General features: G+C 32.7%; 3 protein-coding genes across 4 annotated transcripts; 2 read left to right on the top strand and 1 right to left on the bottom strand.

The window, feature by feature from the left end:
- The first annotated feature begins 3,543 nt into the window (after positions 1 to 3,543).
- CaMKII (Calcium/calmodulin-dependent protein kinase II) lies at positions 3,544 to 9,300 on the top strand. Of its 2 annotated transcripts, none has more exons than XM_073084705.1 (2): positions 3,544 to 4,121; positions 4,947 to 9,300. In XM_073084705.1, the coding sequence occupies exon 2, from the start codon at positions 5,031 to 5,033 to the stop codon at positions 6,564 to 6,566; it is 1,536 nt and encodes a 511-aa protein (XP_072940806.1). In that variant the 5' UTR covers positions 3,544 to 4,121; positions 4,947 to 5,030; the 3' UTR covers positions 6,567 to 9,300. The 2 variants fall into 2 exon arrangements, with proteins under 2 accessions (XP_072940806.1, XP_072940807.1); XM_073084706.1 differs by lacking the exon at positions 3,544 to 4,121 and adding an exon at positions 4,327 to 4,498.
- A 1,035-nt stretch (positions 9,301 to 10,335) lies between these two features.
- LOC140750786 (torsin-2A) lies at positions 10,336 to 11,655 on the bottom strand. The gene has a single exon (XM_073084508.1). The coding sequence runs from the start codon at positions 11,397 to 11,399 to the stop codon at positions 10,386 to 10,388; it is 1,014 nt and encodes a 337-aa protein (XP_072940609.1). The 5' UTR covers positions 11,400 to 11,655; the 3' UTR covers positions 10,336 to 10,385.
- Positions 11,656 to 12,596: 941 nt separating this feature from the next.
- On the top strand, positions 12,597 to 18,891 carry bora (aurora kinase A activator-like protein bora). Its single transcript, XM_073084704.1, has 8 exons — positions 12,597 to 12,790; positions 12,870 to 13,034; positions 14,412 to 14,548; positions 15,082 to 15,167; positions 15,485 to 15,673; positions 16,229 to 16,474; positions 17,207 to 17,504; positions 17,849 to 18,891. Exons 1-8 carry the CDS (start codon positions 12,672 to 12,674, stop codon positions 18,700 to 18,702), a joined length of 2,094 nt encoding a protein of 697 aa, XP_072940805.1. The 5' UTR covers positions 12,597 to 12,671; the 3' UTR covers positions 18,703 to 18,891.
- The last annotated feature ends 3,008 nt before the right edge of the window (positions 18,892 to 21,899 follow it).

Raw genomic sequence — 21,899 nt, forward strand, 5'->3', positions numbered from 1 at the left:
TATAAAAACTAAATTAGAGGAACTGCTGAACGTTAGCATTATAGCATTTTTATTATGAATGAAAAACTAATTTAAATAGTTTTTTAAGATTTAGTGATTTAAACACAAAAAGCTGTAAATGTTATCTACTACATAGGTAACGTTGTACCATAAAATATGTCATTTAAAACCAAGCTAACTTACCAATGTCATGTCAAATATTGGCGTGGCGTCTCCGCTCCCGCCAATTGAAGGATCACCGAATACACAGAACGCACCGAACACGGATAGAGAGGTAGTACGCGATCGATATCCGTTCACTGCACAGCCGAGCTGGCTTGCACGCAGCGCGCCGTGCATCCGACGCTCCTACCACACAACATATTACTCTCAAGTTATTATTTTACAAGTACGTCCACTCATGAGAAAAGCAACCTGAGACGACCGCAGCGTTCGAAACCTTAATACTTCCCTTCGCTGCAAATATTAGGTGACAGCCGTCGACGGGTTCGATCGAATACCTTAGCGCAATTATTTCGCACAACTAAGCCGACGACTGACAAGTTAACACACCGAATTTCACTTTATTTAAGTCAGTTTTCTTAATGATATTGATAAAGCGCGTCTACAGCTAATGAAGTACAGAGTACGAAAATTCGTGACGCGTCAAGCGACTACCAATATAAAAATAATATGAACAATGTGGGGACAGGAACAGGACCCGCGTAATAATAAGAGAACTCGCGTGGGGATGGTACGGAGGGTGCATTGTGCACCGGCGAATTTCGGAAGGGCCCGTCCCGAAAGCCCTTGTTTTGGGCCCCCTACACTTGCGCAAGATGCGAACCAGTTTTGATTTTTGTAAACCGTTCACAAAGGGGAGTTATCCAACTATACCGTTATACTGTACTGGACCAAACAATTATTCAACGCGTTTCAAAACTTAACACATACGTGCAAATATTACAACCTTTTGAGAGCAAAATTATATTATTATTCTTGTCTATCTGTAAGTGTTGGTACTTACTATTTTACTGTAGGTTACTGTAGGTGTACTATCGTACTATCGTACTATATATTTGTATTTCTATTGTATAGGTAGTATTGTACTGTAAGTACTGTAGTTGTAACATAAGTAGGTTGTAATATAATTATCATACTGTTCAAAATACTTATAGGGTTTAATATTTGTTCAGTTCTTTCAGGTTTATCCTTATATTGTTGGCAAAAATCCAGCTCAAAGGACCAACACGCGTAAGGAGAATGACATAAAAACGTATTCCATTTGGTTTAAAAAGGGTACATTATATAATATACTGAATATGTAATATTTTTATCTACAGTTATTGTCCGTTTTAATCTGCATTGTGTGACTGTACTTCAATCCCTTACCCAGTACCATATGCGTCTGCGCAGCCCTTCATATCAATTCTACTGAGCTCCAACAAAAGGTGCACCCAAAAATGCAAATTTGTGAAGTCGAGTGTTTCGATATCGAAATAAAATGTTTATTACAGAGTGAGTTCAGCCAAGGACTGATTTACTTTCGCAAATTGAATAAAACTTATATAATTATACAGTGTACTGGTGACAGTTACAAAAATATCTTTCATGTGAATGAAAGATATTTTTGTAAATTAATAGCTAAAGTTAAGTCTAAGAAAATCAAAACTGGCTAATCAAATGCCGCTAATCATTGGTTCCTACAATACGAGTACCTACAATTAATTGTCACCAATCTATTCATAGTTTTACTTAGTTCGCTGATGACTTCTTATATGTATATTATATAAGAGCGTATAATCTCTAAGGGTAATGTTAGAGTCATAAGTTAAATAAATAACATTTAATTTTAAGTTCTTGAAATAAATAATCTATCTATCTATCTATCGAATGCATAGATCAGATGTCCAAACATTTAAACCTAAAAAGATTTTATTCAAAGGACAAATCAGCTTTGCACGATTGCTATATTATGTGGTTACGGGGGAAAGATTTTACCGTCCTTTTTATTGTATAGATCTTACCTATTACTATAAACCTTTTTCAAATTACTTAAAATTATTTCGTTCCTTCTTTTAGTATTTCTTTGCCTGCCATGTAAGGATCATAATAATTGGCTAAATGCGAGTCGGATTCGCACACAGAGTGTTCCGTGGCACCAGATTTCCATTTTTTTATGTTCGAAGGTATTTATAGCGTCCATAGAAGTAAATGCAATGTGAAAATTTGAACTATGTACCTACTATGGTTCAATAGATAAAACTAAAAACGCCGAAAATAGCGGTCCCTTGTATGGCGACCCCCATTTATTTTGAAGATGTTTTCTTAGTATAGTCTTGTTATTATACCGGCCACTGTTATACATATTCTGCAAAACTTCAAGTACCTATTACAGTTCAACACACAGAACACTGTGACAGACGGTCAAACAGCGGAGCCTCAATGATAGGGTTCCGTTTTTATGCTTAAGGTACGGAACCCTAAAAATTGATTACCTACCTAATTTTTGGTTGTATGTTTTTGTTGCCCGTTCTTACGAAATAATTAGGTGTGTGAATGTGTCTGAGTAAAGCTGTTAAGATTAAATTATTTTGAGATAAATCTTATATTGTGAACCAATTTTCCCGTAATATTTTTATGTAATGTTCTTAGTTACGGTATAGGCCTTACCAGATGATAAATGTTGTGCCTGGAGATCTTCAAGCCCAGAATAACAAAGAAAATGTACATAGGCAGTAGATACAGTATACCAATCTTCGATCACTAATAGGAATTCCTATTAGTGATCGAAGATACCAACATAACTAGTTTATGATTCATGCATACTATGGTATATACGATAGGATAACGAAAAATAGCCAAATGTTGGAAATTAAAAAAATGTAATTTATAATATTCATAAAATTTTGACATTAAAAATGTTAAATAACAATTATTATACGAGGGCATGAAAATTTTAGTTATAAAATATGTGATACACAAATAGTATTTTCTAGTAAGAATAATCATTTTAAAATAACTGTAAGATAATTTATTAGTGAACTATGTATTTGCATAAGTTAAATTAAGATTATGACAATTTATATTTAGATTTACAACTACGACAACAAAAATATAAATGGAATTACTTTGTATCTATATAAAAGAAATATTTTATTCATGTCATAATGATATCAACGCTATGATATCAACAAAAACAAAAACCTTTTATAAATATAATTTATAAAAATGTAATAATCTGCCTTATTGCTAATTCTATTATTTTGTAAGACAATATAAAAAGGACAAATTAGGTAGATATTTATCATGTGGTGCTAAATTACAAAAACGATCTAACCGATAGGATTAAAAAAGATCAATGAACTTATTTAGTATTTAAATAATATATTACCAATACCTACTGATACCAGAATCAAAACGGCCTATTCCTGTTGTTTATAATTAAATACCAAACGATCATTTTTTCCAGCCATTCTCTCTTTAATATATTATCGTATGTTACATTGTAATCATATACAACTACAATTGTAGGACGGTTATCCTGTAGCATCCGCCAATAAAAATAGAAAACACCGTATTTAACATTAGATGTTACGTATTAAATTATACGTATGCTAGTAATGTACTAATCGGTCCAGAAACGTTATACAAAGATACAAGAAATCAATAACCACAATAATGTTATCGCTAGTAAATTAATTGCCTCATACTAATTTTTAAACTACTTCATACGTCGATAGATGGCGTGGAACTCAAGACAACGTACAATCATATTCTCTTTGGACAAGCGCTGCGCTGGTGTATCGATTTTAGACGACACGACGGTATTATCATGATTAAAAATTCTTCCATACGCTTATGTTCTAATAATAGTTTTTTCTTATTTGTTTCAGTGTAGCGTTATAATAAAGGGTTATAAATAGATTTCAAATGGTTTCATACGCATTTGAGAGGCGGAACGCGCCGTTTTAATAGATTTGTCAAATATTGTTGCGCAGCGCCCTCCTGGCAACACACAAATGTCTATGAATTTGACCCCGAAGCTCGTGTCCGGTGCAGAAGGAGAGTGTGGTGTAGGGCCAGGCCCTTAGTTTTCGGTCTTCACCTCGGTATTACTCTGTAAAATGGGCACATAATAGGTAAATACGTTTTCATTTATCGAAAGATGTTAATGAGACATCGTTTATTTCGTTTGATCGACATATTTTTATATCATTAAAAATACATCGCGAGCGCTCCGAACGAGTTACTACTGCTAAGAATATCGTCAAAGTTGCGCACTGTTCCTTTTACTGAATAATTTAATGACAGTGTTATTTATGAAATAATAATTATGACCTTTATTATTTCAAAACGCGTCGTTTAATTTAATAACGCGAAGAAGATTATTCTGTGATTTTCATCTTAGAGATTTTTGTGAATGTGTTGAGACAATGGTGTATCGATTATTTTGCGCTAACGAAATGTCATCCCGGTGCCGTAGTGTTAATATTAGAAGTCTATGTTTGTGATCACGGTAACTATTGTCTAGGCATCTACGCATTTTATATTAAGCCTGAAGATTGAATACAACTAAAATTAATCAATATTTCATTTTAGTTTTGATAGATTATTTAGTATCGTTGATCAGTAATAAGTCGATTTAATTAGTTTTTCACAATTAAATACAACACAACAGATAAAATGTCTATAATATTTAACAAAGTTTAGGGTAACAATAATAAAATATTTGGAAAGTACTAGTACTACACAGCAATGAGAAGTTGCTTTCGATGTTAATTTTAATAAGGCATGAATTAGAAAATCATTTTCCCTCTAGCAAACCTGTTTTTTGCAATGAATGCTCGTGTCTATTGTCTTAGCATTTTTTGCTACTGAACATCAAACCATGCAAAATTGTTACTAGATATACGTAATTTTGTTTTTAGGCGAGTGAATTCATAAAGTATTTTGTATTGTTACAGATCCATACAGTATTGAAGAGATTTGTGCGGAAAAATACGCCGTCAGTTGCCCATTTTGAACCAGGTAAAGTATATTGATTTAACATGGCCAATCCAAACCGTGAAAGTGTTAGTACTCGTTTCTCCGATAATTATGACCTTAAAGAAGAATTGGGAAAAGGTGCTTTTTCAATAGTGAGACGCGCTGTTCAAAAATCTACCGGACACGAATTTGCTGCTAAAATTATCAACACCAAAAAACTTTCGGCTAGAGATTTTCAAAAATTAGAAAGAGAAGCACGTATTTGCCGAAAATTACAACATCCTAATATTGTAAGATTACATGATTCTATCCAAGAGGAACATTTCCACTACCTAGTCTTTGACTTGGTAACTGGTGGAGAATTATTTGAAGATATTGTGGCAAGGGAATTTTACTCTGAGGCAGACGCGTCTCACTGTATTCAACAAATTTTGGAGTCCGTACACCATTGCCACCATAACGGCGTGGTACATAGAGATCTTAAACCTGAGAATCTATTACTTGCCAGCAAAGCTAAAGGCGCTGCAGTCAAGTTAGCTGACTTTGGATTAGCTATTGAAGTACAAGGAGACCAACAAGCATGGTTTGGATTCGCTGGCACTCCGGGCTACCTATCACCTGAGGTTCTGAAGAAGGAGCCATATGGAAAACCAGTAGATATTTGGGCTTGTGGTGTAATATTATACATCCTACTCGTGGGTTATCCACCTTTCTGGGATGAAGACCAGCACCGACTGTATGGACAAATTAAAGCAGGTGCTTATGACTATCCGTCCCCCGAGTGGGATACGGTAACACCAGAAGCGAAGAGTCTTATAAACCAAATGTTAACGGTTAATCCTAGCAAGAGAATTACAGCGTCCGAGGCTTTGAAACACCCTTGGATTTGCCATCGTGAGCGTGTTGCTTCGGTGATGCACAGGCAAGAAACCGTGGACTGCTTGAAGAAGTTCAACGCCAGGCGCAAATTGAAAGGTGCCATTTTAACTACCATGCTTGCTACGCGAAATTTTTCTGGGAAGTCCATGGTAAACAAGAAGGGTGATGGTTCGCAAGTTAAAGAGTCTACTGATAGCAGTACTACTCTTGAAGATGATGATTTAGATAAAGACAAGAAAGGAGTAGACAGGGCATGTACTGTAATTTCAAAAGAACATGATGAAGATGGCCTTACAAAGGCGGATTCTTTTGGTAAAGCACGCGGGGATAGTAATGCTTCTTTACGTCGCGCCGAAGTTATCAAATTCACTGAACTTCTCATAGATGCTATTAACAATGGTGATTACGACACATACTCTAAATTGTGTGACCCGAATGTGACCGCATTCGATCCAAGTGCTCTAGGTAATCTAGTGGAGGGCGTAGAATACCATAAATTCTTCATTGATAATACGCCAACACATGTTAAGACTAACACCACTATTCTAAACCCTAGAGTGCACCTTCTGGGCGACGACGTTGCAGTTATAGCTTATGTTTGTGTTACCCAAAGCGTGGATGCCGAGGGTCGACGCTCTACCCATCAATCCCAGGAAACTCGTATATGGCACAAACGCCACAACAAGTGGACAGCGGTTCACTTTCACCTCTCCAACTAAACCCTTCTTCAGGCCACTACGCCAGAAAATAATGGGTCTCAAAAACCAAATTAAGAGCAATGAATTTGCTATTAATGTAACTATTTATGGCGTAAATGACTTCAGAGACCTCGTAACTAGATGACAACATAAAACTATTTCAAACTTGGTATCAAATTCTGCTATGAAAGATACACGAATTTTATTAGAAATTCTTTGTAATTTCAAAATTAAGTTATAACTTCTAGGTAATTGATATCTTTACCCATATAAGCGATTCAAATGCTTACTTTTCATAGTCGAAAGCCCAATTTTAAAAGGCATTTAAATAATATTGTGGCTAAAATGTGATACCGTTGAAATATCCAATGCTTGATGCTAGTTATAGTAGAGTATAAAAATCCTGATCTCTGCCACTATCGAAGATTGCAACGAAATTTTATTAAAATCGTTGTTGATCGTTGAATTAAATCAAATAATCTCGAAACTAAACAGATCTGATACTAATGAATCTATATTATACCTAATGTAAGTGATCCTATAAATCTGCAGAAATTTTCAAGGTTTAGAATTATTAGCACATTTCTCAATAAGTCTCTCTACATTTTTAACTATGAATGTTTTGTCGTGCTTAAAGATGGTGTTCTATTTGTTATTGAATACCTAGCTAGTAAGGTTTAAGTAACTATTCATGCAGTTATTGGCACTACGCAAGCATCAGTGAAAATATTTCTAGTAGGTAATAATTTAAAGTATAGAAAATATATTATATTAATTCTCTTCAACTCCTAGTGTTAGCTAGTGCAGTTTCATTGTATCTTTTTAAGTGAATTATATCAATTTTGTCAATTTTTAGATTTAAAGTTGTTATGATTGCTGTGCTTCTGGCTTCACCCACAAACATTTGTGTATGTTAACTAAACCTAATTATCGAAATGTTATTTTTAAATGTTATCCACCTTGCAATTTTTTAAAAAATCTGAGTTTTCTGTTAAACTGTTTGATTTTATATTTTGGTAGATAATTGAAGTGCAAACTGTGCTACAAATTGAGCTGCTTTGTTATAAAAACATAACAAAGAGGATCTTTGAGGACAGTGATATTTAGTACCTTTAAAATAAAGTAACTTGCACAGTTTCACTTAAAGTACCTATGTGCTATTACTATAAGTCTACAGAAAATTCAGTATTTCCTAGAAATATATTTAGATATAAATTATGACAATTATTCATGTTTTTTACGATTTTGTAACATATTTTAGTATAGTTAGCAAAACTTAATTTTCAAGATAATTGAAATGTAACTAAGTATATTATGAAATGCATAATAGTTAACTTTAAATCGCGATGATGTTGTCGCTGTATCTACAGTACATAGTTGTGCCATTACCATTGAATTTAGTGCCAATAACTGTAAAACCTAAAAAAAAATGTATTCTAGTCTTTATTGTTACGCATATTTAGTATTTAATCAATGTTTTGAATTAATTTTGAGAATTATACATAACTACATAGTAACTTACGATATGTACATAGATACTGATTTGCACGTTGCATGTTTGAAAGTCAACTTCAAATTTTCTATATAAAGTATTATCATTTTTTTATATTGATACACAGATGTTTTTATAATTTATCTAATATTGAATTTGTGCCACTTCTACAAGTGTGCATAGGCTTTGCTTGCTGGATTTAGATGATAGGTGTACCTTGTAATGTATTGAAAAATCCACATTGAATGACATTATCTATCCAGTTGATGTGTGGCTCTTTACTTAACAAGTTAGGTCTTATAGAACAACTATAAAGGACTAAGCTGTTAAAGTTAAAAAAAATTACCCGTTACTGCCACCATGTAAGCTTACGTCCCATCTGATAGTAATTATCTGGGAGACTAACTGAATGGTGATTTAAATATTTATTTGCTTTAATATACTTACTTTATATATACTTACTTAACTATTTTTAGTTATTAATTGTCTTAGGTGCCATAGTTTGTTGGTGAGCAATATTTCAAATGTTATTATCTTATACAAATTTATATTACACATAACTACCAGTTACATTATTAAATATAGTATTAATATAATAATATGTCCCTATAATGTTATTACATTTAAAACCATTATTAATCACAAGATGTTTAATAATTGGCATTTTCTCTGAAGGTTGCAGTCACTTTTAAGATATAAAAACCAATCAGTATAATAATATGCACAAACATGCAAAACATCTACATTAAATCTCTCTCGTTCTTTCATCAATAGTATACAATCTTCCTCAAACAGTGTTCCAGATATGAATTGCATATTGAAGAAATAAATTACAAACTTCAAATTTAACTACTTTTGGAATTTTTATGGCAGCTCTCCATGTATTATTATGGCACATATTTTCCTGTTTGCATGCACTAACTTGCTCGCTTTTAAATTTAGGAGAGCTTTTTAAATAATGTTTGAATATTGCCTATTGAATGAAATGTATATCTTCTTAACAGTAAATATAATGGAGTATTAGTTTTCATTTTAAGGATATGTACTTACAATTTGATTGTGTCAAATGGCCATATGCGTGCACACATTACATCAATGAACCAAGACATAAGGACTTTGCACTCATCACAACAAAATGATTGTGCTGAATCTCCTATGGTTTATGATGTAAACTAAGTAAATACATTTTAAAGGGTGCAGTGCAATAATATGGTACTGAAATGTTATATATTTTTTTAAAGCTTCTGTTGTTTTTTTTATACATTTTTGTAGTTTTATTTTACTAACAGTACCCTTTTCTAACTAACTTTTGACCATTCAGCTAGCATATGTATTGTGTGGATACCTATAATGAAACATAATGTTATATGATAGGGATGGTTTGTTAAGCCTATTATCAGCATTGTAATGAAATAATATAGGGTGTACTTAAATTGAGTGAATAGTAACTTTAGTTAAATTTAAATCATTATAGCACCCTATTAGGTATATGATTGAGATTTTTTGTCATAGTTAGGTCTAACAAAAGTATTTTATACTTTCATGCACCACTAAAATTATTTTAAATTTGCTCTTTATTATTATATAAAGGCTAAGTTTGTTGTAGCATAATTTCAACATGTGAAAGTGTAGGTGTATTAAAATTTGTCAATATATTTCTATTCAACATAATTTCTTGAACCTCTGCATTGCCGATTATCATGTAACATTCTCTAAAATAAAATTCTTTTGATCTATAACTAAACTTATTTAATTTACTACTAATTACCCATTACATAATTAAGCATGAGACATAAGTTCTAACACTGACCTATTTACTTTCTGTTCGGTCGATCACCAACTGCATTGTCCCCAATTGGTTTAACCAAATTGATTGGTTACATTAGGTGGGTGACTAACAGTGACAATTTTTATTCTGGTCAGTCACTGCAAACTTGCTACATTAAAATACGACCACCCTACGTTACATTTGCATTAGTCCATGACCAAAATAATTTGTAGGAGATTTGCTGACTTAGTATCTTTCGATCTATTTCATAATTCATTTATTAAAAATTTTACTTCAACATATTGAACAGATTAAACCGGTAGTTAATATTAAAAAATCTAATTTTATTTCTTATGGCAATTTTTATTTATTTCTACATTTTAAAATCCTTCTTACAAATATGTGTCAGAACTTACCAACTTGGCGATTTAAAAAAATATACCATATAAAAATAAAATAATCTACATAAATAAAATTAAATTCTAAATTTTACTAAGTACTGATTAGTTGAAATAATACTACTAAATTAATTAATAAATCACAATTTTTAATTAAATAATAGTCATCACATACCTCAAATTTACAGATTCAATAATTTTATCTTTGTGTATACACCTTTACAACCATCAACTGATACATTGAAATTTTTAATAATATCATTATATACTTCTTCGCTCAAGATTTTTGTACCCAATTCCTTTTGAATACATCTTCGCAAGTGTTCTTCGGTTAAGGAATTGAATTTTATGAACTTTTTCGAAGCATTTATTTCTTTGAAGGCTGCCTTTAATTCAGTATAGAAAGAATAATCACATTTCTTAACGTACTGATCATTAATTGTGTCGCAATTGAACACCAATATTATCGTGATATTCTTGTTTAAATTCTCACTTTTATCAATAAATTTTCTTATATGTTCCTTAACGTACATATCAGTTTTATTCAAGTCGTCAACAACAATCATTGAAGCAGGACACATAGTCAGTCCGAGCATCAAGTCTGTTGAAAATGTATCGACAAAACTTGGCATTGTGTAGTGATATACATTTGCATAGTGGTAAAGATTCTCTAAAATTAGTGACACGGTTAACGTTTTTCCAACTCCTGTTCCACCATAGAACACTAATATTTTACTTTTAGACTTGTCTTCAAGGGATTCAATTATATCTTCTATTGCCTGTGATTGCCCAAACAAGTTATTTGACAACGATTGCTTAAGCGCGTTCAAGTCTAATTCTTTACTGCAATCGAAATTCATAACTTGGTATGCTAGTAACGACAGTAAGGCTAGAGTGCTGATAATGACTGATAGCGCAAAGTTAGACACAAAAGGCATTTTTTCTTTACGTGTAGGAATTTTTAATGAAAATCGTTTAATTATTGTTGGAGCTTGAATGATTTCTTCGTCGTCAATTCGTTCTTTACAATCTACATAGTTATCGTCGGCAGGTTCCTCCTTAATTTTAATTAAAGGTATAGTATGTTCGATATGATTACTGTCATTATACGAAATATCCATCGCGCTCACTGAATGACTGCTCAAATCTATGTCCATGGGTTCATAATCGGAGTCCATGATGGTATTTGTCTTCATTGGTCATTTATTATCGTTTGTATTTGAACAGGACTCCCAAGTATCAGTTTCCGTGAATGTCGTTCCTTTGCGTCGTCAAAAGTATAAAAACAATTATTAATTTTAAACAGAGTTACTTGGTTGATTGCATGTAGAATTCAAATCCAAATAAAATATTATTACTTTCATTCGATAGTAAAAAAATAAAATAACAAATAAAAAAAATAATCAACGGACCCTAATGTCAATAAATTTGGCAATTTTGGCATATGTCAAAACGTCGTATCGATGAATTTTAGTTGATTCCAGATTCCAGTTGGCTGTGACATATTCGATATTCTATATACTTCTATAAACTTGCCACGCCAATAAAAAAAACTATTATTATTATAGTGGTGCGACTAGACTCAATGTATTGGTGTAATACGATCATTATACTTAGTCAAATTTAAGAAAGGACTTTATTTCAAATGAATATGATTAACAAAGTAATAATGAACAAGTCTAATTGCTTAACTCAAATAACTTGAGTAAATTTACTATCAATAACAAGTATGTTTTACTTTCATCCGCCTGGATGTTTCCTAGTTAAAATTTATCAATAGTTCAAAACAAATATTGTGTATCAGCTCTTTAATAGACACACGGCACACACTACCTATCGTATTGCATTCAATTTATAAAGTTTAGAAAGTAAAAGAAAGGTCTCACTATTTTTAAAATGGTAAGTATGCTATATGAGATATCTGGAAATGATATCACAGATATTATGTGGATCAGTTTATATTGAAATATTTTAATATTAGAAATTTAATAAAAAACATCTCTATCAAACAAAAGGTTTTAATACTTTGTGCAGCAATTATCTTATGAAGACTTATAAAGCTAGAAATACAATGAAGGAAAAACACAGTTATTTTATAACAAAAACAATACATCACGTATCTGATACCAAAGAGTATTCTGATACATCATATATATCATAGCAGCCACTATTATCATAAAGGCACATACGTACTACTGTTTTACTCTCTGGTCACAGAAATGTTGACGAGGCTAAATAAATAAAATAATGAGTTTAGAATCTTTGCTGAGTGAATATCTATTTTTTTAAATATAATAAGATTAAATATTCATCGAAGATGAATATTACAAAATATGAAAGAAGTATGATCTTATCATCTTTGCCTCCCTTCGATCAAAATCAAATGGACACAATGAAGTCAATGAACGTTAAAAAGTTGTCAAAATCACTCAAATAGTCAAGTCCATGTCCAAAACGTTATTTTCGAAATGAGTGCTAAAAATGATGGACCTAACAAAAATTTTAAATCTACACCCCCAACAAAAAATAAAGTTCGCAATCCCTTTGACAAAGCTCTTATAGAGAGATTACATAAACCGATATGCAGGTAAATAGAGAAAATAATTTGTGTTTATGTTCGTAATTAAGTTTGGTAAAGTGAGTTTATAACAAACATTATTGTCTAGCCCTGGTATGTGCAAGATTTACAAAAAGAAAAGCGGTGGTTCGTTCAAATGGGATATAGACCAAGCCTGCACGCTGGTGCCTACGGATATCGTCGTGTGCAATAGTCAGTTTGAGCCATCTCCCGACCCCGCTCTCGAGAAAATTGCTGAAGAAGCTACTGAAAGGTAAGTATACGATGATTTTCCCTGAATGTAACAAATAAACAGATCTTCAGATTTTAGATTTTAGAAGGTGGTAGAACCCTTTGTGGTTCGACTCCGGCGGCACCACCGCCACACCTATTTCTACCTAATAACAGCAATGTTAGGCGCTGCTGTGTTCCGGTTTGAAGGGTGTGGTAAGGGAGACAGACTTTTCCGAGGCGTTCCAGCTTAGTCCTCAGGGATAGCGGCGCTTCTGTGGCCGACCTCAGGTGGGAATATCTAATCCTATCTGGGGTTGATTACCGATGCCCATGGGCGGCAGTACCTTTTTACCTTGAGGTGGACTGTATGCTCGTCTGCTACTCCTATATTATAAAAAAAAAAGATCTGAAACAGATTGTTACTAAGTCCATACAATTCAGGAGTGCTAGGTACTTGATGTTGATAACTGATTCATCACTGTTCACTGCCTGTAGTGATGGCCTAGTAATTTGGAACACTGCCTGATAATCTGATTTTCCATGGTTCGAATCTCAGACGCATTTATAGATTTCGAAGTTATGTGCTCAGCTGTGGAACTGTAAAAGGTTGATGAAGACACTGTCCTAGGACATAGAAGTTTTTAATTCAGCAAAATTAGTACTAGTTGAAACAGAAATAGTTCCATTTCTGTAGGTTCATCTTAGTCTTTAAGTAATCAATAAGTAATATTGTTTCAACATTGAAGTTTAGGGTAACATAGTATGTGACCAGTACTGTACATCAGTGGTTAGGAAATTTTAAAGTAGCAGAAGCCTTGCTTGTGCAAATCTAGAGACAACACTACCATATTGTGTTCTGGTTAATAGAGTGCTAAAGGGACACAAGTCAGGTAAGAAACAAGCATAATGGCAAGATGCTCATTGATATCTTTCAATCAATACCAGATAATACTCTTATCTGAGGTCAGCCACAGGTCTATTTTTACCCCTGCAGGCTAAGTTAAAATTACTCATTAATTGTCTTTCCCTTATTAAATACTGTTTAACCCAAAACACAGCAGCACTTAACTACTGTTACATGTCAGAAATAAGATTTGTAGTAATTGATCACTGGGAAGATTCACAATAAAAACCCTAGAGTTGTATGTAATAGGAATTTTATTTTTTTTTAATAAATATTTAGACCTAATTTTTTATATTTTATTGTTACCAGAGAAACCATATAGATATTATTAAAAATACTATTATAAAAATAACAATATATGTAAAAGAATACCATTTTAAAAGGTACACAAACATAGTAAAATGATTCAAATGTTTCTATCTGTTTGAAATGTTTCGTATTCTATACTCATAGCGATCTGACTGCATTTGTCAGTCAGTTGAACTACTTACTAAGTATATGTTATTATTTCAGATTTTTCTCCCAAGAGATGGTAATGCCTAGTCCACTTGAGTCATCGAAGAAAATAAAGCCCTTAATTCAAACATGTGTTGATGCTAGTATCCAGATAACTAGCATTGTTAAGGAAACTACCATTGAAACGAGGGAAGGTAAGGATTTTTTCTTGGTTTATGAACAATTTTTTTAATAGTTATAGTGATGAATCCATATATTGAGATTTACATAACATATAGGCATAGACACCAAAAGAGCAGTTTTACATAAATTACAATAATCACAATAAAATTAAAATTACTTTATTATACAAGACAGACATAGACTATAATATATTATAGGAAAATTGTAAAATGTATCTTTTATTGTTATGAAGCCTTTGATGTAGACTGAGATAAAATTACATTAAATTTGATTTTTAATTCTTTCACTCTTTAATCAATCGAATACTCCATGTAATTGTAAGTCATTTGAAAATAGTGTGGCCTCCCATATCTAGCAGACATATGAGGTGATGGGATCTAACCTAACGTATAATATAAAAGTAGTGGCTAAAGCTTACTACATAATATTAAATGTAATTAATGTGTAGTCTTAAAACCAGATACATGATATCACTGCTTTTTATGGTAACAAGTGCAAGTATAGATACCATGTATGCACAAGTCATTATTAATTTGGTGCACAGTTTCAGCTCAGACAGTATTAACATTGCCACCAATTCTACCTCCAGAGGTGGAGAGCATCTTACAGCCATTCTGCACTTACACTCAGGTAATGGTCATGTAACATACCATACATAAAGTTTACATCTATACCATTTGTATCGAAAATACCATTGCACATATTGCATTTTACTAAACTAAAAATTTAGACAAGGTTCTTCTTCCAAGGTTGGAATAATAGTTATATTTATAGATGCTTGTAGAACACCTTTATAATTTTTGTACAACTAAGCTTTATATTAATGAAAAAACTTTTTACAAGTCCTGTACAATCACATACAATTAGGTGAACTATATGCTTATATAAATATCGTGTTTACCAAATTCTGTACTACAATATACAAAAAGATTTAATTTACATTTCAGGATCAAAACCTTTTATCAGATGAGTATGAAATCACGGCGAATGGATCGCTACGGCGTAAGTTGTTCTTCGAAGAACACAGTGACATGGAACACTATGATTCTGAGCAAACTGATGAAGAGATACATATAGAACCCCGTCCTCCATCCAGATATGAAGCTCACACTCCTGTGATATTCAGTCCGGACTTAGTAAGTTAATTTGATAAATTTGCTAAGTAAAGTTTTTAGGTTTAAATCTTTAGCGAAGAATAACACTTGCTTGCAAGCCTATAGAATGATGATTATGGTTTTGTGTTTGAAATTCAGGTTTGAAATGTTTTTAAGTTATAAATTAATGATCACTTTCTTATACCAAGAAAGATGGTGTCGTAAGAAAGCTTATTCCTGAGATATCTCTATAAAGTTCTCAAGGTGTGTAAAGTGTAGCAATTCAAACTTGATCATGCGGTGGATTGTTGTTATTCACCCTTTTCATTCTGAGAGTAGAGCCATGCTCAGAAATGGGACAATAATGGGATAATAATGGGTTGATAACATGATAACAATCTCCAATAGTTAAATATGGTTATTGTAACCTAATGCCCTAGTGTAACTAATTCCATACCTTCCCGGTGTAATGGTTCTTGGAACAATTTTTCCTCTCAAGACGCACATTAACAAGTTTTACTCCAATAATCTAACAAGCCTTATTCACTTGAACAAAACCCATCTCCACATTTCAATGAATTATTTTTCTATTTACAGAGCCGTGACCTAGTCGCAAAGGGAATGAAGCGTACATTCGGTACGCCGTTGCAGAAGGGCAAAGCGGGTACCAGTAAGCCGTGCTACAGGAACAAGATTCTGGACGTAGTGGACTTTGGAGAGCCTTGCTTCAGCCCTATAGAGTTCAGGACGCCGCAACGCCTTGATCCAGAGTCGGCGACGTCATCGTCACTCGCTTCGGTCTCGATATCGCCGGTCACGAAAGCCACGTCTAGTGATGAAGAGGTAAGTCTGTATATTAAGAATAGAAAACGATAGAATAGAAGACGATAAAAGCAGTAGCAAACAAACATGTAGTCCATGGCTACTATAGCCCATGGACATCTGTTATCAACCCATGATAGGATTTCCTTGCTATGCCTGAGGAATAAGATTGAATGCTTCAGAAAATTTTGTTTCCCTTACCTTAACTTCCTTTACCTGTTTCTACCTAATAACAGCAGTGTTAACTGCTGTGTTCTGATTTGAAGGGAGACACATACTTTTCTAAGGCATTCTAGCTTAGTCCTCAGGGGGTAGTGGCGCATCTGTGACCAACCTCAGTTAGGAATCTAATCCTACCTGGGGTTGATTGCAGATCTCCATGAGCGGCAGTAGTCACATACATACAATTCTATAATGCGTTTCAAGTGTTTTTTAGCTGTAATGTATTAAAATATTTTTATACAGAAGTTACTATATGTTTATACTAAACTGGGATTGTTTGTAAAGCTAATAATATTGTCAGTGAAATGAAGCATTAACAAAATATGATTTCAATATTTTCATCAACTTATCTGTACATATATCTATGAGATGTATGAAAATAGAATATTGGTTTACTATATGAGGATTATATATTATGATAAACCATTGAAAAACTAGTAATAATTAGTATTAATATGTAGATTAAGATTCTGTCGTACATTTTGGCACTGAATTTGACATTTTGGCATTTGGATGCATGTTTCTTTGCAGAAAAACAACTTTACATCGCCAGAGTCAGAGGCAATGGCTACCTGCCTCGATTGTATCGAATCGGAACCAGAAAGTGCAAAGAAGGGATTGTGTCTTTGTAAAATAACTCCAAATAAATCGCATTTAAAGAGAAGTGCGTCCCTCAAAAATTCTCCATTTAAGAATAGGCGAGGGTCGGAGTCGTTGTCAGAAAAACGAAGCCTCAGCATGTCCAGTTTACATAGAAGCCGATCAGTGCAAAAGTTAGACTTTAGTATGGACATGAGCATTGATGGATCATTTCACAGTAACACACAAGGTATGTATTTTGGTTATATATTGAGTCATAAGTTCATTTTTTTCCATTTCAATGGAAGCATCGGCCATTCGTGTTGTAGCGATTGTATCGATGCTGCATCACGTTTTGGCTATTGCATCGAAGCTAAAAAACTGGTTTGGAGTGTAGCGTTGACCACTGAATCTTATTTCCGAAAAGCAGCTAATGTGATGTGTGATGTCTGTCTTAAGTAGTATTTTCTGTTTTTTTTTCTTTTTTTTCTCATGGAAGGTAACTAAGAGATTGAAGTTGGTTAATATCAACCCTTATCACAATGATTTCAAAGTCACAACAATATTTTTGACATTCAAATATTTTAATTTCAGCTGATTCGGAAAGCAGTCCTACACAAAACAAGGACACATCTTGGTCCATAGTCGAAGACACAAGCATACAACAACTAGTTAAAGTACAGTCGTTAAGGGAAATATCTCGCGAAATCCAGTCTTCCAAGGAAATATATCATATTAATCTACTAGACGATACTCCTATCAAGGGGAAACGTAAAATAAATATACTCTCCCATGAGATTAGTAAAATTCGTGCCCCGGTGACACTCAGCCCGGCGCACATGTCTCTAGACAGTAGCCTGGATAACTTCGAGAATCCACTCTGTTTAGAAGATAAAAAGATAGATTTTAGCAAAGTAGATCTCAATTTTTTGACTGAATCATCACCTCAATATAATTTAAATGCTAACAGTGCCAAATATACCAGTGATAGTACGACGAGCTTCAAGAGAGTCGACAGCGGCTTTAATGAGAATACGTTTTACGCTAACGCTTCTAGTTACTACGAGAGTGCCATAAAACCGTCGGAACTGACCGTGACTAATTCCTCCAAGTTGAACGCCAGTAATAATAGTAAGACTGCTCTTAAGGAAATATCCAATATTAATTGGATGAGAGTTGATAGTGGGTTTAAGGATGAGACAACGGGAGATAGTATGCAGTTTTATCCAACAAGTGAGAATAGTGAACGAAAGTTTGGGTTTCATTTCTCTGAGCCTAAGTTGGATGATAAGGAAAACGTAGCCTCTGGCGATTTGGAACGACTATTGCAGTCCGCAAATAAGAACGAGGGCATGTCTATATCGGACATTTTTACTGAAGACTTAACCTTCAACTGCAACTTCTCATCTACTCCCTCTAAGAATAAGTCACGCAAGATCAATCAATAACGGTTCATTTAGTTTTAATTTGTTTCTGTCAATTCAGCTGCCTTTAGTCTTTGGGTATAGATAGATGGTGTGTGGGCGCGTATTGGCATCATAGTCAATTATTTTTAGAAGGGTTAAGTCCATAACAATGTAAGTGTGACATCATTGGCACCTTTAGTGTTACAATGATGTAAGTGCAAATACCATGCACTTAGGAAAAATGCAATTGAAGAACATTAAAGTGTGTAAAATCCTCACTGAATCCAAAATTTCAAATACAATCCATTTACCGGAATTTGCGGTTATTACAAAGGAGACAAAGTTGGCACGTTTGTTCTGTTGTTTGACCATTATTCATTGTAATGAGTACAGGTGTGAAATTCTTTTGAGTATGTTTTGTCATAAGTTAATTAAAATTTAATATATTAGTGAATTAATTATTAGGTATAATTTTAATAATTTTGGGCTAAATGACAAAGTACTATAGAAAATTAGGAGTTTAATTAGGCAAATCTCTTTCCAGGCCATGATAGGATATTTTTTTTTTTAAGAAAACTTAATAAAATGGTTAAGATTCGCACTGCAATACATAGAACCACATCTATTGGTCTATCTATTGTAGTGTGAGAGATAGTTAAGGTTAAATGTATTGCCCTGACTGAAATTGTGAGAGGATTTTTTTATGAAAGCAAATTTTGCTGTAGTCTGAAATACTTTAGAATCTCTAGATTTATAAATATTATTAAAAATACAAATACATCGGTTTTAAGTGTAGAATACAAGAACAAGACTTATTTTCGTGAAGTACTAGCTGACCCCGCAAACTCAGAATCTATTTATGAAATATATTTCATATTTACTCACCTTTTAAACCTTCCCTGGACTTCCATAAATTATTTTAAACTAAAATTAGCCAAATCGGTCCGGCCGTTACCGAGTTTTAGCGAGACTAACGAACAGCAATTAATTTTTATATATATAGATAGAAGATATTAGTATTCTTGTGAAATATATAGTTATTCGCATTTTCAAGGGCTACAGTTAGTAGGATAGGTTATGGCTTTATAACCTAAAGACTGAAGACTGTCGAATTGCACAGAATGTAGGATATTTATAGGATTATGAATTTTATAGAAATTTAGATATTTTGGGTACATTATATTTCTGGTTTGTATTGACGTTGCTCCATTATTGTGGATTAATTTATCGATTATGTTGACATTGTTTATAGATAATGACTATGTAGTGACATTTTTGCATGAAATAACTGTTTTGAGATTGTGTGTTTACTTGGTTCAAGTAAGTAACATTTAATAAAAAGTTAAGACTGAACAATGGAATATTTGACTAATATCATGAATAAAACACTTATTTATTTAATTATTAAAATAAAAGTAATCATATGCTGAACGGTACCAGTTTAAATTCTAAAAAATAGTGTCATAATAAAATTTAGATTAAAAGAGTACTAGAAATTAAAATAAATTTATTATTACTTTACATTATAAATATGTTTTAAAATTGAAATAAACAGTACAAAGAGTATTACAGTATCAATTTAATAAGTGCAACATAAGTATATTATTAAAAAAATAAACTGTTTATCCAATGGAATGCTAATATTATCCGATATATAAATCGGAAAATGTATCAATATCTATAACCCCAGTGAATTTAAATTTGGTGCCCCATACCTTTATATTTTACAGTATAATTACTATTTATTAGCATTATTACATGTATTATAATGACTAGAAAAGATCCTTTTTGCAAGACTGCTTACGGCAATGTTTTTAAAGAGTACATATGTATGTATTTTTCATTCCTTGACACAGCATATAGGTCGAACGGCTTGACGAATTTTACATATGAAATATAGTTAGATTCATCTAAATTATATGAGTGACATAGGCTATATTTTTAATCGTAATTTTCGTATTATATTCTCATTATAATAAGTGTAAAGTTCATTCTCATTGTAATTATTGTATTTTATTTAATTACCGCTTAGTTGCGCACCAAATAAATATGCGTATCTACTAACCGTTAAAACATCAAAAAATCCGTATCCTCCAAAGCATATATTTCACCGAATCATTAACCGATTAAGTTGTTTTTGTAAAGCGTACATCGCGAATTAATTTGTTAATTAAGCTACAGATGATTTATCACAACGCGGTTACAAAGTCCACGATATTGTTTACAACGAGTTTTGTAATGAATGTCACCATATTTTCTATTATCTCCCTAATTTAATTATACGGACTCGTTCTAAATATAGGTGTGCGTTAATAATATTGTTTCGGATTTTATCGAATTCCATGAAGATCGATATATTTATGATTGATTCTGTGGAACTGGGGGCTGGTGACATTCTTAACTTACTTAGAAAAGTTTACTTATTAAACGCAGGGAATAAGATGGCATGTTTACTGGTCGTATACCACGAATCCTAATCAATACAAATGTTCTAAATACTTGAATATATATAGTAATAATTAGGGAATAAAATCACTTGACTTTTCATAGCTTAACACTAAATACTACTTCATGTAAAAGTCGTTAAGCAATTTATTATAGTATGACCAGATTTTATTTATAATTAATATGGTTAAAAAAATAATATCTCGGAATTATAATAATATGTCGAAGTATGTATGTAACTTTGAATATTTCATGAATATATTCGTTAAGACAATAAAGTTCTGTCAACAAGATTATATAGATTTTATGAGGAAAATAATTAAAATCCATAGGGCAAAGCTTGTTGAGAGAATCACTAAAGGATTGTACAGGATTAGGAAAACTAAAGTTTTCGCAAAACCAACACTTTATTAAGCACTCATACCTTTGTAACGTTTTTGTATGACCAAATTTAAACAACGTGTCACACACATCACTTGAGACATTCCAATCGAGGTAAAAGAAACAAAATCGATGAAAGGAATTATCAAGTGATCCATGTTCTTATCTATCGACGCCATCGATCGACGATATAACAGAATGGATCAGTCTACGAAAATCGTTCATCAAATTCATTTTAAAGACCTTTTCGATAATTTAATAACCCCGCGACGAAGTCAAAACTACCACAATGTCGCGTGTATGTCGATCGATGTCGACCAAGGGGATCGATCGACGATCGAATTAGCACCCAAATGTAGCTTTGGTAAAAATATTTACCTGCAAGTGTTTATTTTTATTTATACATTTTCGCA

The sequence above is a fragment of the Epargyreus clarus genome, unplaced genomic scaffold (assembly GCF_041222505.1).
Source record: "Epargyreus clarus isolate Ecla_fem2 unplaced genomic scaffold, WU_Ecla_fem_2.2 ptg000021l, whole genome shotgun sequence".
Taxonomy (NCBI): domain Eukaryota; kingdom Metazoa; phylum Arthropoda; class Insecta; order Lepidoptera; family Hesperiidae; genus Epargyreus; species Epargyreus clarus.

What these genes read in the sequence shown, in the direction of transcription:
- bora (XM_073084704.1), top strand. Translation starts at nt 12,672, where the DNA reads ATGAGTGCTAAAAATGATGGACCTAACAAAAATTTTAAATCTACACCC. An exon ending in TTACATAAACCGATATGCAG is followed by an intron (nt 12,791 to 12,869) that starts GTAAATAGAGAA and finishes ATTATTGTCTAG; the next exon opens with CCCTGGTATGTGCAAGATTT. An exon ending in CCACGTCTAGTGATGAAGAG is followed by an intron (nt 16,475 to 17,206) that starts GTAAGTCTGTAT and finishes GTTTCTTTGCAG; the next exon opens with AAAAACAACTTTACATCGCC.
- LOC140750786 (XM_073084508.1), bottom strand. Translation starts at nt 11,399, where the DNA reads ATGAAGACAAATACCATCATGGACTCCGATTATGAACCCATGGACATA.
- CaMKII (XM_073084705.1), top strand. Translation starts at nt 5,031, where the DNA reads ATGGCCAATCCAAACCGTGAAAGTGTTAGTACTCGTTTCTCCGATAAT.